This window comes from Chelonoidis abingdonii, chromosome 1 (assembly GCF_003597395.2).
Source record: "Chelonoidis abingdonii isolate Lonesome George chromosome 1, CheloAbing_2.0, whole genome shotgun sequence".
Classification (NCBI taxonomy): Eukaryota; Metazoa; Chordata; order Testudines; family Testudinidae; genus Chelonoidis; species Chelonoidis abingdonii.
Genome location: NC_133769.1, coordinates 327,704,989 through 327,725,615, shown reverse-complemented (window position 1 = coordinate 327,725,615; position 20,627 = coordinate 327,704,989). Strand labels below are relative to the sequence as shown.

The 20,627-nt window shown below is 38.8% G+C and overlaps 1 protein-coding gene across 1 annotated transcript in view; it reads left to right on the top strand.

Annotated features, from left to right (window-relative positions):
- Positions 1 to 20,627, top strand: part of PAN3 (poly(A) specific ribonuclease subunit PAN3) — a 128,250-nt gene that overhangs the window by 34,254 nt on the left and 73,369 nt on the right. Inside the window, 2 exon segments of the mRNA XM_075061652.1 lie at positions 2,272 to 2,342; positions 20,254 to 20,415. Coding sequence (XP_074917753.1) covers positions 2,272 to 2,342; positions 20,254 to 20,415 — 233 coding nt within the window.

Here is a 20,627-nt window from a genome sequence, read left to right as displayed (position 1 = left end):
TTGGAGCGTGAGCTTTCGTGGGTGAATACCCACTTTGTCAGATGCAGGTAGTGGAAATTTCCAGGGGTAGGTATATATATGCTAGCAAGCAAGCTAGAGATAACGAGGTTAGTTCAATCAGGGAAGGAGGGCCTGTCTAGCAGTAGAGGTGGAAACCAGGGAGGAGAAACTGGTTCTGTAATTGGCAAGCATTCACAGTCTTTTTTAGTCCAGAGCGATGGTGAAAATTTGCAAATGAACTGAAGCTCAGCAGTTTCTCTTTGAAGTCGGTCCTGAAGTTTTGCTGCAGGATGGCCCACTTAAAGGTTCTGTAGTGTGGCCAGGGAGGCTGAAGTGCTCTCCTACAGGTTTTATATATGCCATTCCTGATATCTGATTGTGCCATTTATCCTTTCCACGTAGACTGTCAGTTGGCCGATGACAAGCAGAGGGCAATTGCTGGATATGTGGCGTATATTACATGGTGGACGTGCAGGTGAATAAGTGATGGTACATTAACACCACCTACGATAAACCGAAACCAACGACCGCTATGCCTATCATGCCTCCAGCTTCCATCCCGGGCACACAACGCCACATTGTCTACAGCCAAGCACGGAGGTACAACCGCATCTGCTCTAAACAACCCTCAGACAGAACCACACTACAAAATCTCACGAAGCATTCTCAAAACTACAAAATACCCGCATGAGAATAGGAAACAAATCAGCAGAGCCAGAGTGTACCCAGAAGCCTCCACTACAAGACAAACCACAAGAAAGAACCAACAGGACTCCACTGGCCATCACATACACCCCCAGCTAAAACCTCCAAACGCTCACCAGGGATCTACAACCATCCTGGACAATGCCCAAACTTTCACAGTCTTGGTGGCAGGCAATCCTTGCCCACAGACAACCGCCAACCTGAAATGTATTCTCACCAGCACTGCACACGTACCATAGAACTCTACCTCAGGAACCAATCCATGCAACAAACTCGATGCCAACTCTGCCCACATATCTACACCAGCGACACCAATCACAGGACCAACCAGATCACCACACATCACTGTCATTCACCTGCACGTCCACCAATGTAATATACGCCATCAGACTGTGAATGGCTTGCCAATTACAGAACCCGTTTCTCCTCCTTGGTTTCCACACCTCATACGCAAACAGGGCCCCATCTCCTGATTGAACTAACCTTGTTATTCTACGTTGCTTGCCTAGCATATATAACCTATCCCGAAATTCCACTACCCTGCGTCTGACGAAGTGGTATCACCCACGAAAGCTCACGCTCCAAAACGTTCTGTTAGGCTATAAGGTGCCACAGGACTCTGCTGCGTTTAAACCAGACCAGACGAACCACGGCTACCCCTCTGATACTTGTTTCCTCCTTGTACTTCATTTCTAGTAATAATTTTACAGAATATGTTTTGTCCTGAGTTATACTTCTACGCTCCCATTTGAAAACAATTGATTGACAGACAAGTGGAGTTTTGCTGGTGTAAATGAGATTGTTTTATCTGCAAAATATCCACTATTGGTGGCAATACATGAGGAGCAGAAAAAACAGACTGACTTTTGGTTTGCTAGACTGGCTGTGTAAATTTAACAGGCTTGATAAGAAATTATTGAGAAGGAACTGCAAATTTCTCTTTTTAAGGCACATTTCAGAATAGAACTGCACTTTGAAGGCATATTAACCATGGTCAAAGAGATTCGTGTTTACAGAAACATTTTTAAACATTCGTGTGTTAGCAGATGTCATCCAATAGGCAATTAAAAGACATCCATATTTTTAATCTGGAGTTTCCTTTTTAAATGGTGATTGTAGTGATTGAGTTCCAGATTATGATACTTATGACCTGGAGGTGAAGTGTAAGGACAGGGAGAAATAATAATTTACTTGTAAAATCTTCATCTTGACTGCCTCTGGGTCCTGATTAAATTTCTAAATAAAAAGTTGGCAAAACAGATAACATCCATAACCTTTGTAGAATTAAGTGGTATGGAGTAAAGCATGTAATTATTTAAACTGGCAATGGGTAACTTTTAAAATTCTGCTAAAGTGCTATTTTAATTGTGTACCCATGCACAATCTGATGAACTGCTATGCTTTTAGCAGTTATAACTTTAAAATTTGCTTTAATTCTGGATGATTAAGAGACTCTTTTTTTTGCCTTTTTTCCAGTTACATTTAAAATTATTTGAAGTTTATTTTTTTAAATAGTTTATGCTGATAAAATATAGTAGTAATGATGTTTCTGACGTTCTTTTACAGACCCACTGACTTCACCAGCTTCATCCTTGTTTAATGACTTTGCTGCCCTCAGTTTATCTCAGAGGAGAAAGGTAGGCAACACTCACTAGAAGGTGGCGTATCTCTAACTGACAGAAGAGGAATGGAGGGTAGAACAGAGAACCCAAGAAATTAGATTGTTTTAAATGGGTATGGCTATTTTGGTGTCACTTTTGTTGTTTTATATTTCATTACATAAGAAGTTAGATGATATCTTTAAGATGTGCTATTGCAGACCAGCCTATTGCTGCTTATATGAAATATTCCAGGCACATATTTCAGACTGCATTTATAAGAATGCTTCAAACATGAATGTCAAGGACCTGCCCCTTGAACTTTAAAATAAATTGTTTTTATGATGCTGAGAGGAGAGGCTTGCAGGTGTTCATTCTTGCGCCTTCACAGCCTCAGGGCTCTGTGATAAGATCTTCAAATGGAGGATGGTCCTGAACTTCTGTGATTCTTGCAGAATTCATTAGTTTGAAAAAATGTAAACATCTACAAAATTAGGAAACAGATTTTTTCTGTAAACCAGAGTTACACCAGAGCTCCATATATTCTGTGTGATCTGCAGCTGTTTGTGAGAAAGGCAACCCAACTTGTCCCAGATAGTAGTCAAAATTTACTTTCACTGACCAATTTCACACCTTTTCCCTAATATCAAGCCACCTACATGAGCATTAATTTCCCCCAAATGAGTGGTGCACTGTCTTGCAAGCATGCTACTTCAGCATGCTTGTGCTTTCTCCTCTAGCTCTAACCATGTACTGGAAGTTGTGGGTTTTTTGCGTAGTTCCTGCAGGTAAGGATTGAAATGAAAACTACCATAATTGGCCCACCAAATAAGTGTTCCTTGAACAAAAATGTTGTTACAGATTGTCTATTTCCTAATATTGGATATAGTTTGGCATATGAATTGTCCCATTCCTTAATGCCAGCTGTCATGTACCAACAACTTGCTTTAAATGCTGCATATAATCTTACACTTTTCACTACTTGCTGAAAGTGGTGAGAATGAAAATGTACACACAACAATAAAAAGGACTGAATCATTATGTATAGGTATACTATAAGGCCAACTGGCTACAGTGCTATATGTTGTTTAATTGGCCTACCTGTAATTAATCTCATTTGTCCAGGCTGGTAATGTAATGTTTCAAATACAAAGCAAAACTTGAAACTGTTTTAAGTTCCTAGCTTGTTCCTGTTTTTCCACGAACAATCAGCTCTAAACCCATAATCACAAAAATGATGTCTTCGACAAAAAGAGTGGTTTATGCAAATTGACTCATAATTCACTTTTACAACTAATTTAGCACTTCTGTTAATTGGAATACAAAATAGAAACTTCTGAAATGTTACTACTTGATTATACATTGTAGCTGCTACTTTTTAATGCCAATTCATGCAGAAGAAAGTTATCCTCTGACTGCAGAGAATACAAATACAGAGGGCTATGGATTTGTTTTCTAAATACTGTTATGTATTACAGAATATTATTTTCATATTATTGGAATTTGTGTAGCATACAGTTCATTTGTAAGGTGAATTGCAGAGCTTTTGACCGTTTGAAATACACTGATTTGGGATATTAAATGGTTTTTGTAGACCTTAAGTTCATATGCACTTACAATTTGAACACAGCTATTTGAAAAACATCTGTTTACTTGCCAAGAACCCAAGTTTAGGGTTTTATTTTGTCTTATCCTGAAAGAGCTTGAAAATAGTTGTCTAAAACCAGCATTTCCTGCATTATGACTGACTTGGAAGACAAATATAACGCCCTGAACGGGGCCTTGGTAAGTGAGTAAAGGAGAAATTGCTCTTCAGATAGTTTGTTTAAAAGTTAGCAATTTGGAATCTTAAAATACTCAACTATTTATAAAAGCTTTGCAGCTTACCTCTCCAAAAGGGAGATCTCTTAATAGTATTGAATTCATAAAGGTTTCTATGAAATATTTATTAAATAGCTGACTTAAACAAGGAAATTCAGAGTTTATTCCATCTGAAAAAAATCTTATTGTGCCTAGATATTGCTGATCATATGATCCTATCAGAGTCCTCAGAACAGTGGGTGATCCTATACTACTTTTGAACTGCAATACTTGGTTACAGCAAAGTAAGTTAAGGATGGACTTGGTAACCTTAACTATGAATTTCCTTGCTTTTTGTGTAGGCAGACAGTGTTTGGAAATAATAGGTTTGTGTGCTTGGGGCTATTTGAGGTGGTTATAATAATGGGGTTAAAAACATTTAATGTTTTTAAATAGCTGTAATCAGACAGCTATAGATTGGCTTTAAAAATTAACCCAACTTCTTAATTTTATATTAATATTCTAAAAATTACCTTCAAATGGCCTTTGATAAACACTTACTTGGAACTGTAAAATCTTTCCTTTCACCAATCAAGTAATTATTAGAATGCTGCACTACAGTTTTAAGTTACAGTAAATCTAAATATAAATTTAAGAAATTTTACAGAATACTGAAAATGAAAAAATTCAAATTTGCTGAATACTTATATGGGTGCAGTCTATGTGGAGGTTTGGACAACCGTAAACCTCTTTGAATGTCATAATCCTAAATGCAATTAGGTAGCTACTTGAAAATTTCTTATAGCAAATTCAGTTTTCGCTTACAAACTACAGTACACAAATAACAAATTTGTGGTGCATGATAACAAGAGCCAGGATATTCAATATTAGATTAACACTCTGTCCTTAACTTAATGCTGTTGTACCTCTTTTGTTGTCTTCCAAAATGCATAATACCATTTGCTAAGGATGGAGTGTCATCCTGAACTTGGATTCCTTGGAGTTTTACATTTTGTCTCAACATTAATGTATTGAAATACTTTCTTTTTAGAAAGATTATATTTTAAATTAGCATAAATTATTATTTATCTCAGCCTGGAAAAGCTCTTTGGATTTATTCCGGTTCCTTTGGTAATTTGTTTCGATATACCAAACATATTTTATGAGCTAATTTATTGTAATCACTGATGCTAAGGGGATGGCACTTTTATAAGTTTAAAGAAAAACACAGTGACATTTTTGTGTAAACTGGTTCTGAGACTGTTACCACCAATCCAGACTTATGGTTACCGCTTATCCTCACAAGTCGGCCTGGAAGGTCAGGAAATACCGTTTGTTTGCTTTTTTTTTTTTTATTTGTTCATACCTTCAAACCCATTGGAACTGAACTGTCCTCAATGGTTCCCAATAATTTTCTTGGTATTATTTCCATTTTTGAACGGTTCTTGATCTGAGTCAGAACTAGAGAAGATCTCTATGGGTACATCTGCATTGTGCTAAAAGATCTGCGACATGGCTGTGGCTGGCCCAGGTCAGCTGACTTGGGTTTGTGGGGCTATAAAATTGCAATGTAGAGACCCTGCAATGTAGAGATCCTGTTGGGTCTCAGAGCCCAGGCTCCAACCCAAGCTCAAAATGTCTACATTGTGATTTTTAGCCCCATAGTCTGAGCCCTGCAAACTCGAATCAGTTGACCTGAGCTCTGAGACTCAGTGCTGTGGGTTTTTTATTGCTGTGTAGATATACCCTGCAGTAGTGATAATTGTTGATGTGACGACAACTGTTGGTACAGTGGTTGGAATGAGTGAACCATCTTGTGATTCCATTTGGCCATGTTTTTGGGATGTTTCGGTGCTGCATGTACTAGTCTCTCTACGTATACCACAAGCTATATATTGAGAGTTGTGTTCCTTCAGAATGTCTCTTCATTGGCCCTGGATAACTGGAAATTAGGAACAAAAGATTTTCTCCAAATTGGACTGAACAATGGAAGATATTGGAGAAGTTATCTGGATTGAGATTAATCAGAAACAAACTTTATTTAAATTTGGTGCATCTTCCAGACTTCATGCTTAGCTAGTCTATTACACAGAGTATTCTTCGCATGAAGAGCTGAACTTTGCCTAATCCATTCCAAATTTCCTCTGGAATATTTATCTCCCAGAACCAGACCTAATTTCCATTTTAGTTCTGCTCATGCCATCTTTCTACAGTTGCTGACAGCAGTAGTGTATTTTTTGGCACCTTTTTCTTCTTACTGTTTTCTATACAGCTTTCCACTAGTATGTGTACACTGTCTTGAAACCATTATTGGCTCATCTTGCAGGGTGCTGAACACTCTGGCTCCGACCCAGCAAAACACTTAAGCACATGCTTAACTTGAAGCAGTGACTTCAGTCGTATTTAAATGGGACTAAGGGACTAATCATGTGGTTAATGATCATATATGCCTACATCCTCTGCTTTATTGGGGCCAGCACTTTGTAGCATTGAGTTGTTCAGTAGCAGGCACTTACCTGGGAATTCTCTCTTTATCTTTTTTCATCTAAAAAAAATAAACTCACATTTGGTTCTTTGTCATGTAAACTCACTTCTTAAACTGTAGAAATTAGTTGACTAATATGAAATTAAATAGAATTCCATAAAAGTCTGTTAAGCGCTCAAAAGTGAAGTTTCAACAAGCAATCTTTGCTTTGCTAGCTTGTGCATATGTATTACAGTAGTCTTAGAGATCACATACTATAAAGTAGCATTTCTTCTGTAGTTCAATCTTTTTATATTTACCGTTAGTTAACTGTCATCATGGATCTGTTCCTTCACCGAATTGTTCCAGTTTTATGCATATGTTCTTTTTTTGAATCCACTTATACTTCTGGTCAATACCGCATCCCATGGCAATGAGTTCCAAGGTGAGTTGTGGGGAAGTATTTCCTCTTGTTTGTATTAAGCCTGCTGCCTAATAATGTTATTGGGTGACCCTAGCTTTTTATGTTGTGGGAAATGGTAAATAACACTTTTCTAGTCACTTTTTCCTCACCATTCAGGATTTTATGGACCTCTATTACTTCCTTCTAGTCTCTTCTCTGAGCTGAGCAGCTCTAATCTTTAGTCTTTCCTTGTATGGAAGCTATTCCATACCCTTAGTCATTTTTGTTGCTCTTCCCTGAAGCTTTTCCAGTTCCACTATATCTTTTTTTGAGACAGGGCAACCACAACTAGAGAGTGTTGATGCTGTGGGTGCACCACATATTCATAAGTGGCATTATGATATTTTCTGTATTATTTCTTTATTCCTTTCCTAATAATTCATGTCATATTGTTAGCCTTTTTGACTGCTGCTGCGCGTTGAAGAGAAGTTTTCAGAGAACTATCCACAGTGACTCCAAGATCTTTTTTGGTTGGTAATAGCTAATTTAGAACCCCTCATATATCTTAACTCAGGTTAAGATGATAATAAGAACACACCTCTACCTCGATATAACGCTGTCCTCGGGAGCCAAAAAATCTTACCGTGTTATAGGTGAAACCACGTTATATCGAACTTGATTTGATCCGCAGGAGTGCACAGCCCTCCCACCCCCAGAGTGCTGCTTTACCACGTTATAACCAAATTTGTGTTATGTTGGGTGGCATTATAACGGGGTAGAGGTGTATATTATGTATTACCCAACAAACTATCAAGAATTAATGAAAATGTGTTTCCTCTTTTGCTGGAGAAATGCAATGAAAAGGACACACTACTACAAATGTAATGTACTGCATTGAAATGTCTTCCTTTTGGCTACTACTAAAACAGGCCTTAATCCTTCAATTTACAGTATACAGACATGGGGGACTACATGCTTGTCATGGTTATAGGTCTAGCTGCACCTCTGTTCCCATTCTTGTCTGAGTCTCCTGCTCTTCCCCCAGGTGTGAGGGTTCTTGTCCTTCCCTGTCTTGGGATGGAATTTTGCAGTTTTTCCACTTTTAGATTGAGATACCCATGTATTACCATGCAAAGTTCACAGACCTGTGGCCAGTGAGACTGACCAACTTCTTTAAATCCAAATATTTTATTCAGCAGTAGGAACAAAAGTTTAGAGAGAGAGATTGCAAAACAGCCTACATGCATATTTAGTCTCCTCTAATCTTGTGCTTCTCTGCAAGCTAAGTAAGATGTTTCCCTCTTGAGTTACATGTAGGGAGGCCACTCATCTGGTTTTGAACTGAACAGAGACAAAACTGGGGATGCCGTTTTGAAGACCACACTGTGCAGCTCTTCCAGCCTGATCTCTCTCACATGGTGCATGCGATAACACACTGGTGGGGGCAGGGCAGTGGGCTCCTTTGCACCCCGCATGCTGACAGGGGCAGGCCCACTCCATTCCCACAACTACTGGAATGTCCTGTATTCTGAGAATGTGAGAGTGGCCACCCTAGTTACAGGAAAAGAACAGAACCAGCTTGCATTCTTGTAGTGGCAAGGTGAATGAGGTAATATCTTCTATTGGACCAGCCTCTGCTGGTGAAAGAAACAGGCTTTTGAGCTACGCAAAGCACTTCTTCAGCATTCTTATACGAAGTCAACTCCCCTTCCCTCTGTGTCTCTGACGCCACTTACCATGTTGCTCAGTGTTCTTTGTTACAGTGATAAGATCATAAAATCATAGATTATTAGAGTTGGAAGGGACCTCAAGAGATCATCTAGTCCAACCCCCTGCTCAAAGCAGGACCAATCCCCAAATGGTCCCCTCAAGGATGTGATGTCTTCCCCAACTCAGCCAGCAAGGCTGAACCAGAAGGGGAAAAAAGTCACTCTAGGAGAATGTTCTTATCCACAGGGGCAATTCTATGTATTTTGCCTCCCCAAGCACGGCAGTCAGGCAGTCTTTGGTGGTGCGCCTGCGGGAGGTCTGCTGGTAATGCGGATTCGATGGTGTGCCTGTGGGAGGTCTGCCGGTCCCGCATCTTCAGCATACCCACCACCGAAGCCGCAAGACCAGCGGACCTCCCGCAGGCATGCCGCTGAAGGCAACCTCCTGCTGCCCTCACAGCAGCTGGCAGGTGCCCCCCCACGGCTTGCCGCCCCAGGCACACGCTTGGTGCGCTGGTGCCTGGAGCTTCTCCTGCCCATCCATATTCCATTGTTCAGGCAGTTAAATCCGTTCAGCCATAATGGTTTGCATTCTCTGGTCTTATGACTGTATCTGACTATGTGGGAGTATGTTGAAACTGTCTACTCCCCTCTGACATTCTAACACACCATCTCAGAAATCCAGTACATAAACCACATTTAGGGGTAGATCAATACTCATTACCAAGCAACCCCACATTTGTGTCATCACTCATAATTTTCAGGATTGTGGCTACAGAGAAGACTTCAGATCATTACTGGACTAAACTTTTCTTTCAAACATGACGTTTGTTCTGCAATTATACCATACTGTTGTAATAATAAACTGTTATTAAACAGTTAGGCAATCACTTGCTTGTTTCTGTAAAGAAGGTTATTGCACAAATGTGGAAACAAGTTTATCCTACAGAAAGAGAGTTAAAATAAAGTTTTTCTTTACTGTGGAGAAACTGACTTATTGACTACAAGGCGTGTATCAAGACTGCTGTGCTATTTGGTCTCCTTTTTACAGTTTTATGGAACTCTGTTATCCAGTTTTCAGTGTTCAGTAGAGTTCCACAGAATTGATATTTACTAATTAACAGACATGACTTGATATTTTCTTTCTTTTTTGTGTAAGTGTGGTGTGTTCTTAAATACTTTTTTTTTGTTCTGGTTGAATTTGATTTATGGATAGGTGGGCACCCTACATTATTTCACAAAGCTAAACTATTTCAAAATTACATTTACTTGCAGAAAGTTTCAGAAATTGATGTGTATAAGTTCATCAGAGTAAAATGCTTATTCTATTTGAAAGAACAAACTTCTAGCTCTCATCTTAACTAGTGATTTTAAAAAAACATCTTATTGCTTGTTTTGTTATTTATACCTAAATAATTTCAGTATATCTTATGACTGGGGTAATTTCATTGACTTAGTCTTTCTGTGAAATGTACCTTAGGACAAGGATAATTTAATAGGTTTGTCAGCACTCATCAGCTACATATCTTTTCTGCCAGGCACACAGTCTTCTATAGCTACAATTCAAGGGTTGAGGTAATTAACTACAAAGCTAACTCTGGTGAGCATCGACGTGGCTGTTGTGTATGTAGCGTGTTCAGTAAGAATGACTTGCTATGAACTCTTCATATGGCTGTAATGAAACATGAATAGAGAGAGATCTTCTAGACTTCCATACGTGATTAGAAATAAATGTAGTATCTTATAAGTGTCAGGAAGAACACCATTATTGAGGAAGAGTATGATCACACAGCTACTATATAATGATGCATGAGCACAAGGGGCAGAGAAAGGTTGCATATGAATCCTTAACCTTATTATTCCCTGGATTTTGAGTGCTTCATTACACATCTTTAACTTTTTCAATATTTTTATATATAATATTCTTGGGTTTTTAAAAAGAAAAACCCAAATTTCACTTTCCTAGACTTCTAAACTTTACTTTCTTATATGTGTAAATTCCATTATCTGGAACTGTTTGGTTACACACAACCATAATGTTCTGTTCTATGCACTGTAAGACATCATAAGAGGCCCTTAAATTTAAGAAATTTACAGCTAAGTAATGCACTTTTTGCCTCCCTCAACTATGGAGTCCCCAAGGTGCATTTCTAAGCATGGTTCTTTGCTTCTAAGTATAGACAAGGTTTTAGATTTGAAGTTTTGCTCATGCAAGACCAGCAAAAAGGTACTTTTTTGCCAGTATCACGGCATCTGCAGTAAGGCTTTTGCCAGCATAGCTATGTCTCCAAAAAAACCCCAAAACAAAACCACACCTCTAAGTGATGTAACCGTGTTGCTAAACTTTTGAGCATAAACTGACCTAAGAGTGCAGCAGCTTTCTGTTACTTCTTTGGTGCTTGCAAGGTCTGCAGGGACTCTTCTTTTTTTTTTTTTTTTTTTGCTGTGCATCTAACCAACCAACACTTGCCTGTGCTGTGTTCCTGTGTTGTGAATTAAAACAAAATACAAAATGTCCTATTTCAGCAGCATGTAACATTCACATTTGTAACTCAGATCAAAACTAGTTTTCGTGCAATACTCAAAGGCACATCCCTCAAATGACGGTTATTTCTGTACCAAACTGCAAGTATCAAGAATTTTTTATAATACAAGACCTGTTTTTCACTTGCCCTCAAATAACTCAACCATTTTTGATCACTTTCCCCAAGTCATTTTCAGCTAGTGAAAATTTCATCTCAAAAGGTAAAAATTTGAGAATGTTATGAGCAAATTAAAATAGGGGATAGGATTGAAACTTGTATGCAGTCTTAACCATAGTGACAACATTGTAAATTTCAGCATACGCCACCTCTGTAGCAGATGAGCTCTGACCCATGGACTGAAGGTCAAGCGATTCTTCTTCTGGTTTCCCATTGAGGGCAATTAATTCCAGAGCCTAGAACCCATTGCTGAAAACCACTGTTTCCAGCCCTCAGAAGTTCAAATATAGGGGTGGTAGGCAAGAGTGCATTAATTGATTTGAACTGGCGTTCGTGGAACATGAAGGGAGAGAGAGCTCTTAAAACTAGGATCCAAACCACAAAGTTTTATGGATCCATATCAGCAACTTGGATTTCACCTGAAAGAGATTGGGAAGCAGTACTGTGCGAGGGATGTTCTGGGCCCAGTTAGAAGACTCAAATATAGGCATCCTTGCCTCCCACTGCCAGCTCACCTCCCACCAAAAAGCCCCCTAAAATCACCATTACATACTCTTACAAGGGGACCTTCCTTAGTCTTCTCTAAAGTAATCTCATTAAGTGATCCCAGTCTGTCCACCTTGCTTGAGTTCTCTCTAGAAATAATTACCAGATTGCATACCCTTTCTTGCCCCATCGATGTTCTAAGTGATTAATTTTAGCTTGCTGAAATTCCTTTGATTAGCTGCCAGTAAAATATATGCAATGCTATTTCTGTTAGGGATATTCTCATCTAAGATCTTCTTAGAATGTAACTAAATAGTTCAATGTGTGCTTTTGTTTCCAAGTCATCCTTAAAGATTTGCTTGCAAAAGCTGGCAGAGAGCTCAATTTCATGTCAAAACTCTCAGGGTCTAAATCCACAAGGATAGCTACTTGCTAAGTTTTGAGTGTGGCTCTTCAGATTGTCACTGCTGCTTTTCAGTTACTCGTCTTTTAAAAGAAAGCAAACATTTCTCCCACTTCATACTTAATGCATCTTATCATCCAATTCTGTTAATATTGTCTAAAATACAGTTGAAAATCTTGCATTCAAAACTTTCAAGATCTAATTACCTTTCTTTTCATCCTTTGCAAGTTCACCTAGCATTGTTTTCCCCTTTGAGATCATTTCTCTTTGACCTCTGTGGATATTCCTAATGTTTCAGCCTGTGAATCAACAGCTTCCTTACATGCAACAAACCCAGGAGACTATAATTCTGTTAAAGTGTCTTGAAGGCCACCAAGTAAATGGTTAGCTGTTCTAATGTTAAGGTCTGAATTCTGAAATTTTTTGCTCACAGCATTAATTTTTGACCAGATAGTATTCTGCATCTCAGCAAAAACAAGAAAACAAACCTCTGTGTAATGTTTGTTTGCAAGCTATCAGCTTCTAATTAAGTACTGGCAAAAGATTGTTTGAAGCTTTGATCTTGTCTGGAGCATTGCCTCTACCCATACTGATCATCTTGTGTACTTTCACATTTTAATGTACCATTGATATGCTTTTTCTACATATCCCAACCACTAGTAGAAATGGAAAACAGAGTATACAATCCTTTGAACAATTCCAGAAAAATAAAACAACTTGGAGCAATCGTTGCAGCTGCTTCTCCAACAAGAGTCAGTGAATGGGTAGCATGTGGGACGAAACTCCTTTTGATTTACCCACTGAATTCAATTTTGAACGGCTTTGTGTGCTGCAACCATGTTAGCTCTGTTCTTATTGCTTTGTCCCCTTTAATCAGCTGGATCTAAACAGATGTTTTGTTTTTTGTTTTTTAAGCTCCTTTAAATAACTTCCATAATAATATCCTCCCTGGTTTTGGTGTGGATATCAATTAAATCTGCAAAATTTGCAAGAACCTTTTGCTCTTTCTTTCAAAACCTCAGCATACATAAACACCTGAGATATTTGTTCCATTCAGGAGAGGTCTGGAATGCAGTAAAACATAATAGAAAAGTAATCAGGTTTATTAATCTTGTTAAAAAAAAAAAATAGCCTGCCATACCTCTCTTGTGATCCTACTAAAATATACTGAAACTGAATTAAAAATGTATCACCTTTGTGGCACCAGCTTTAATAGCTTTCACATGATCTTGCAACACACTATCCATACCTTGCAAGCAGTTGCAGTAAATCTTAAAAAAATTACCATTACAAGAGACTAATTTCTCACTTGAACCTCTCAAAGTTTAACATCTCTCACCCAAACACTGCAAATACCCAAGAAATGACAGAGTATTGTGCCGTATGCCCTTCTGCATCTTGTAGCACGTTTGCATACCTTTTTCAATTGTGCAGTCCTTTTCCAACTGTTCTGCAAGTTCCATACAGCAAGTGATTTGCCTCCATATATTCCTTCAGATGTTTGTGCTGGCATTCACTTGCTGTAGTGAAAAAAGTTTGGGTGCATAGTTTTATGGTTCCCAAAGGAAGATGAGGAATTGAGCTGAAAAAGCAAACAAGTAAAATGGAACAAGGAGACAAGCATCTAACTGTACATTAATGAAGTTCACTGGCAATTAACATACATTAGGAGTATTAGCAAAGAATCACCATTTTAATAGTTGCCTTTCTTGTTTTAAATTAACAAGATTGTTTTCTACCAAAAAATAATGAACAGAATCTGTCGCTTCTGGCTAAGTAGTCAGAGCTGCCTTGTCAGAGTCAAAATTCTTTCCCATGCTTTCAATAATCAAACCATTTTCAGCATCCACATCCATAACTGTTGCACTAACAACCAACAGGTAACTTTCTGTCCCAGACTCAAACTCTAGGGCTCAACAGTTCAATACCAAACTCTATGCCAGAATCAGATACTCCAGCACTTGACAAGCCGGAGAAACCCAAATCAACATCCTCACTAGCTAAGGACGATTGAGAAGTGCAAGTAGCAGAAACATCCGATGATTGTTCACCAGGACCATGGTCAAACATCTCACTTTACAAGAAACTATATAGACCACTTGCACTTTTCTGACCTTTTTCAATGGCCTGTTGTAGCTTGTACTTTTGAGCACCATTCTTATGTAGGTATTCATCGCGGGAATCACTGTCGACCATAAGAATTCATCCACCAAGCTCTTCATGACTGAGTGTGTGAAAGGTTTAGCTAATATTTCTGTGAAACTGAGAAATCAGGTCAAAGGTTATATCTCTGTGAAACTCGGAGCTATATCAGGTGAAACTAAGCCAGAGCTCAGGAATGCAGCTATAAGGTCAGTTGAGAGCAAGTGAAGGAAGCAGTTACAGAGAAGGCTAGGGCTCCATGACAGAAAAAAAGAGTGAGAAGTTAAAAACAAAAAAACACAAGGGCTGGGGCGCCTCTGTGGTACCAGGTCTGGTACCTCTGGAACTGTTTGAGCCTTTGCCTTTGTACGCCTTTGCTAGGGAAGACATCCTCCTAATAGTTGGCATGCAGGGCAAAGAGGATGGTGCATTCTGTAGCAACTCTACCACTGAGTAGTCTTCAGTTATAGGTCCATGTGGAACATATTATTACGGGTAATGTTCATTTGAAGTGTGTGCTTCTAATCCAGATAACACCTCATGGTTTATTGAATGAAAATAACATAGTGGCTATGGCTGCCCTGAAGAGAGGGGGAAAGAAATGTCTTATGGATTGTGGGATAATGAATTGTTCAGAGCGCTTTTGTGTAATCTAGCAGGTTATGGGTTGCCACCTTGTGTTTAATGGTCACTTTTTTAGGAGGCAACGTAGGAAAAGCTAGTTCTGTCCCAATAGACTAACATGGCTCAGTATCTTCAAATTCTTCTTGAGTAGCTCTTCACCGCTAATCTCTGCCCAATCTCTGAGGCATGATCTGTTCCTAGTCTGGTGTTTTGTATAAAAATAATGCTTCAAAAGTAACTATGTAAAACAAAAATACACATTTGAACTATTTCCTTGAAATACAATACTGTCCAAAAATCTGTATTCTCTACTGACTGATAACTGTTGTGTACTCCATCTTCTCTACCCACCATAGTCCAGTGTTTCCCTGACTGAATTAGATTGTAAGATTCTGGGAACAGGTAGTGTATTACATCTCTAAAATGCTGAGTTATCAGTGGTATAATAAATGCATTTCAGAAAATGAGTAAATCTTTCCACATACATGCAAGTGTTATGCTTAGATTTTCCAAAATTACCTATGGAATATGATACCGACAAAGTGGGTATTCACCCACGAAAGCTCATGCTCCAATACGTCGGTTAGTCTATAAGGTGCCACAGGACTCTTTGCTGCTTCTATGGAATATGATGGCTTAATTCCCAGTGCTCAAATCCTGCAGACAACACTGAAAACCTCAGGCTCTGAAGATAATGCAGATTCTATCATTGAATGAAAGTTACTAGAAAAGGGAAACGTTGCATCTTGTTGGGTCTTTGTGCGGTTTTTTTCTCTGTCTCTCAGGGATAAATCTAGACAAGTTTCATGTTGTATCCTACAGGTTTCAAATTACAGCAAGCAGTCCATCTAGTAGAATAAAATGGACAAGTTAATAGGCTTGCTAGAGTTCTCTGGAACTCTCTGTTGGATGAATGGGGAGAAAGTAACAGATGGGCTGGCATCAGGAACCATTTCCAGACCACATGGTGATTCAAAATTGCTCATCTGTCAGAATATTTTGGTGTGACTACATTTCTTAGTAGGAACTCTCTGCTTCTCAAGATTGTTTACTAAGTCAGTATTTAAATGTCAGTTGCCTTCCTAAAACGTACAGACATTATACAGATGTCAAAGTATGCAAAAAGTCTGGTGCTGAGAAGTTCTTTCCTTATGGTGTTTTTCTTTTCAGTCATCTTTATATTCGTCCAAGGGAATTACCCTTTCATCAAGCAGCTCATGAGCTTTATTGGGCAGGTTAAATCATCTCTTCATAGGATGTCATAACTTCCATAGAAGACATTCTCAAGTAACCTTGTTTTCCTAAAAGCTTAATGAGTGGCTGCTTTTGTTCTTGCCTTCAATCCAAGCCATAATCCTCTACCTGTGGTAGCAAATAAAATTACAGAGAGCAAGAATATGGCAATCTTGATATTGCTGTCCTGACTATTCAGTAGATTTACTAACCTTACCTACCAACTCGCTCTGCAGAAATTCCTTTTTCCCTTTTCCTTTCTTCTAGTTTCCTATGTCCTTGGTTGTACATCCTGACCTGGGTGCACTTTCGTTGATGGAATAGTTTGAGGGTAAACTTGGGATATTTAGATGCAAGTTACTCAGAACTTTTTATTAAAATGTTGACAGGGCTTTCATGTCTGTCTTGCATTGCAGAAGTTCGTGTTCTTGGATAAAAAAAAAAAAAAAGTGAGTGACTCAGGCATGTCTGTATGCCGTGGCAAGCCAGAGTATGAATTTACCACACATCATCTTGCTGCATGCTGACTGTGTACACTGCTAAACTGCGGTGAATGTGTAAGGTCTAGTCCACACTCCAGGACTTCCTCTGTGGTGTTGAAATGCCTACATGGGGTGATTTATTGCACAGCAAGCTTGTGCGCTATAGATTCATACCCTGGCCTGCCATTCAGTAACTTACCATGTAGACAAACCAAATCACTTGAAAATTGGATATAGGCCAGTGGTTCTCAAACTTTTGTGCTGGTGACCCCTTTCACGTAGCAAGCCTCGGAGTGTAACCCTTCTTATAAAATAAAAACACTTTTATGTATTTAACATCATTATAAATTCTGGATGCAGAGCGGAGTTCGGGGTGGAGGCTGGCAGCTTGCGACCCCTCATGTAATAACGTGACCCCTTGAGGGGTCCCAGCCCCCAGTTTGAGAACCCTGATATGGGCTGTTAAGTCACTTAGGCGCTTTTGAAAATCTTACCTCTAGTGTCAGATCTAAGTATTGTTACGTACGGATGTCTTTTAATTCCTGAGTCGTCTTAGGAAGACTATGAATTAGGGGTATCTTATCAGACCAGACTGGATTCTATATTGTTTGTAGCATACAACTGGCTATTGTGTGTGTTTTTGTTTTTGGTTGTGACCCCTCATAAAGCCTGAATTCAGTTTCACTGTACTGCTCTGGAATCTGAAGCTAATTGTAAAGGAAACCGCCTCCCTCTGGTTTAACTGCTTGGCTAGGTTTCTCTTTTGTTTTAGTTTAGTTTGTTATATTTTCAAAATACTTATAAATAGAGACCACCTTTCGTTCTGAAGGATCCATAAGCTTTTTGTTAACATACGTGAACTTCAATACAGAGGAGATTGGATGGTTGGGGCATAGTACTTGATATAGCAGTGAAGGGCAAGGTGCTAGTTTGGTCAAGGACATTGAGACACACCCATCATGAAAATTTCACTGTATTTTTCCAACATTGACGCAGAGAAGACATTTTTTGCCTCATCCAAAAGACCTCACATATAAAATGTATTGAGTATACCTTTTCGGAAATTCAAACATGTTGCTCTTTCCAGTCTTCCAAATGGGCAGCTGATCATTAGCCTTACTGTAATGAACTCATACTCAAAATGTTGGAGAGACTGTGTTGTCCTGTCATCACACAATTTATATATTTCCATCTAGAGACATTGCAGAAGCCACTTACTCTCCTTTTGTATGTCAAGGATTCAAATTACTTGATCTTTAAGCAGCATTATCCCTTTATAACTTAAAGGTCAAAGTTGGGATCCTTCATCTTCTTCTATTTAACTTGAACTATTTTTATCAGAAGCAAGAGTCATGAATGTGAGGAGGCCAAATCCTGGAATTATTATTCAAGCAAAAAGCCAATTGAATTCTGTAGGAGTTTAGACTGGCTAGTGTGTCTCATAGGTTGTCAGGTGAACCCCCCATAAATAGAGGCTCCTTTTGCAGCCTTCTGTGACAGTCTGGTTAGACTCACCTTACAGTGTTGGTGGGTTTGCATGAACGGGGAGAATCTCCTCCAATGAAGTTCTCATTTTGTCTAGCAAGGAACAATCTTTACCATGCATGTCCAGTTACAAGCCATTCAGTTTCCTAGAGAGACTCATGAAGAAACCTACTTAACTAAGGTGAGTAAGTAGTTTTTTATCTTGCTCTATACGTGATCGCAGTAAAACCTTCCTACGTTTGCCCGTTGATACCTAGTTCAGTAGATGCCCCAAAAGGAAGACTTTTTATGAATAAGGATAAACTTTCTCCATGGGTTTTAAGAGTTCATATTACAAATATAGAAGGAAGTAACAGGAACCCAGGAGAGTTGATCCATATCCATGCAGTATCTCCTATATGTGGAGTCATTACATGGGACCATGTATAACAGATTTGCTGGTCTGATTCTAAACTGTTTCATATTTCTTTGTGTAACAAGTATTCAGAACTATTTGGGTATTTCAATGCAAAATGACTCTTGCTGCAAGCCTGCTTTAGAGAGGAGACTATTGAAAAGCTTACAGCCTTCATTCTATGTGGGCAAAATACTCTAAAATAGATTAGCTGCTCTTTCCCTCCCTTTCATTGTCATGAGGATTTTACCATAGCAGAACATCCTTTGATCATTTTAGAAGTTGACAGCAGATTCTTATCAAAATCCTAGGCTTCTAATGTTCTTCACATTCAGGCAACAGCCTATTACCCAAACTAGAAGTGTTCTGAAAGTCATTTTTAGAACTGCTTGGTGACCAGTATAAGATTTAAGTAATTGGTGGTCTCAATCCAGATCCTAGTGGCCCAGCAGCCTCATTAAAACCCACGCTCATAAGTGTAGAAATTTAGTCCCCAGTTGATTGTAGCAGTAGTAAAGAAGCCATGCTCTAAAGTCTGAACTCTGAACTGTCCCTGCTGGTATTTGCTCTCGGGTTAGGATACATTGGTAAACATCATGGGGAAGTTTGCAGTGCCCTTGTGCTTTGCCTGTTATTTGAGTAAAGGACTTCAGTTTCCAGTGCTCTTTTCATAACAATTAAATGCTTTAGAGTCATCTACTGGTTTTCTATATTCAGGGCACTAGGGTTGTCTCTGTTATTGAGTCACACCCATCTGTTTGCATATTTGCTTTCTTTTAAAAGCATGGTTTGCTTTCTTGAGTGACTGGAGTCCATTTCTCATACTCTTCCATTATTGTATTTCATGTCTGTCTTCATCTAGGAAGATAGTTGGAATTAGTCTTCTGAATATTAATTTGGACAGATGGAAGACCTTTTGTATAGTTCCTTGAGTTCTGTTGTAAATGGCTTCAAAACTATCTTTTATGTTTTGAAATTTCCTTTAAGGCCCCATGCTTTTCAAAAAACGTGCTATGGCAGCTTTGAACTTAAATATTTGTTTTGCCTTTAAATGTTTTTTCATAAAGCTGACTTCCTGTTGATTGATGGAAGCCTTTGACCCTTCCCACGGGAAGTGTCAGAGTTCAGTATCACGATGTGGTTGAAGGTATGTGCTAGAGAGGAATATAGGTTGGAAGGTACCATCTGTCTCTGTAAAACCTCCGCACTTGTTCTGTCACCACAGTGTCTGCATTGTTGGATAAAAATAGGGAAGTATCAACGGAAGAGTTGTGTTTTTTTTTGTTTTGTTTTTGTTTTTTTTTGTTTTTTTGCAAAACACAATTTTTCATTTTTATGAAATTCACCAAACTGTATGCACAGACTTCAGTGGCTGACTTCTGTTGCAACGGTTTGCTTACAGATACTCTACCTCTGCCTTTGTTTTGTTTTCCTTTCCAAGGCATTGTTAGTTAGAGCCTCGTAGTCGGGATTGAAGGGAAACAGTCTCAGAGAAATTTTACTTGCAAATTGTTTCCTATTCCACCAATCCAGAAATCGTCCTGAGATGTTCTACCTATTTTAGCTTAGTTCTAGACTGAGGGATGTTAGGAGTGGCCTGGTTTCTCTCCTTCTTTTTCGTAGCCAAGGAAGTATCGACTGGGGATGCTGGAGGAGAGGATAGTTCCGGTGGGATCAAAGGCCCGAAAATCAAAGAACGCTATTGGCTGTCTGGCTGACAGGTGTAAAACAGGAGTACCCATCAATATGGTTTGGTGGAACAGAGTCACAGAAAACAATTTTCAGGTAAAATTACTTTTTACTAGTCACTTTTCAGTATCTCGGATGCTCTGTTTTACATTTTAAAAAATGTTAAAAGCAGTTACGCAAAGCAGGGGTTGAAATTGGACCAGACACTTAAACAATAAAATAAGTGTAGTAGTCTCCAGGACAAGTGCTCTCTGGTATTTTATTGTCTTTCTCCACTCCCATTCAGAGGTTTTGTTTTTGTTTTTTTT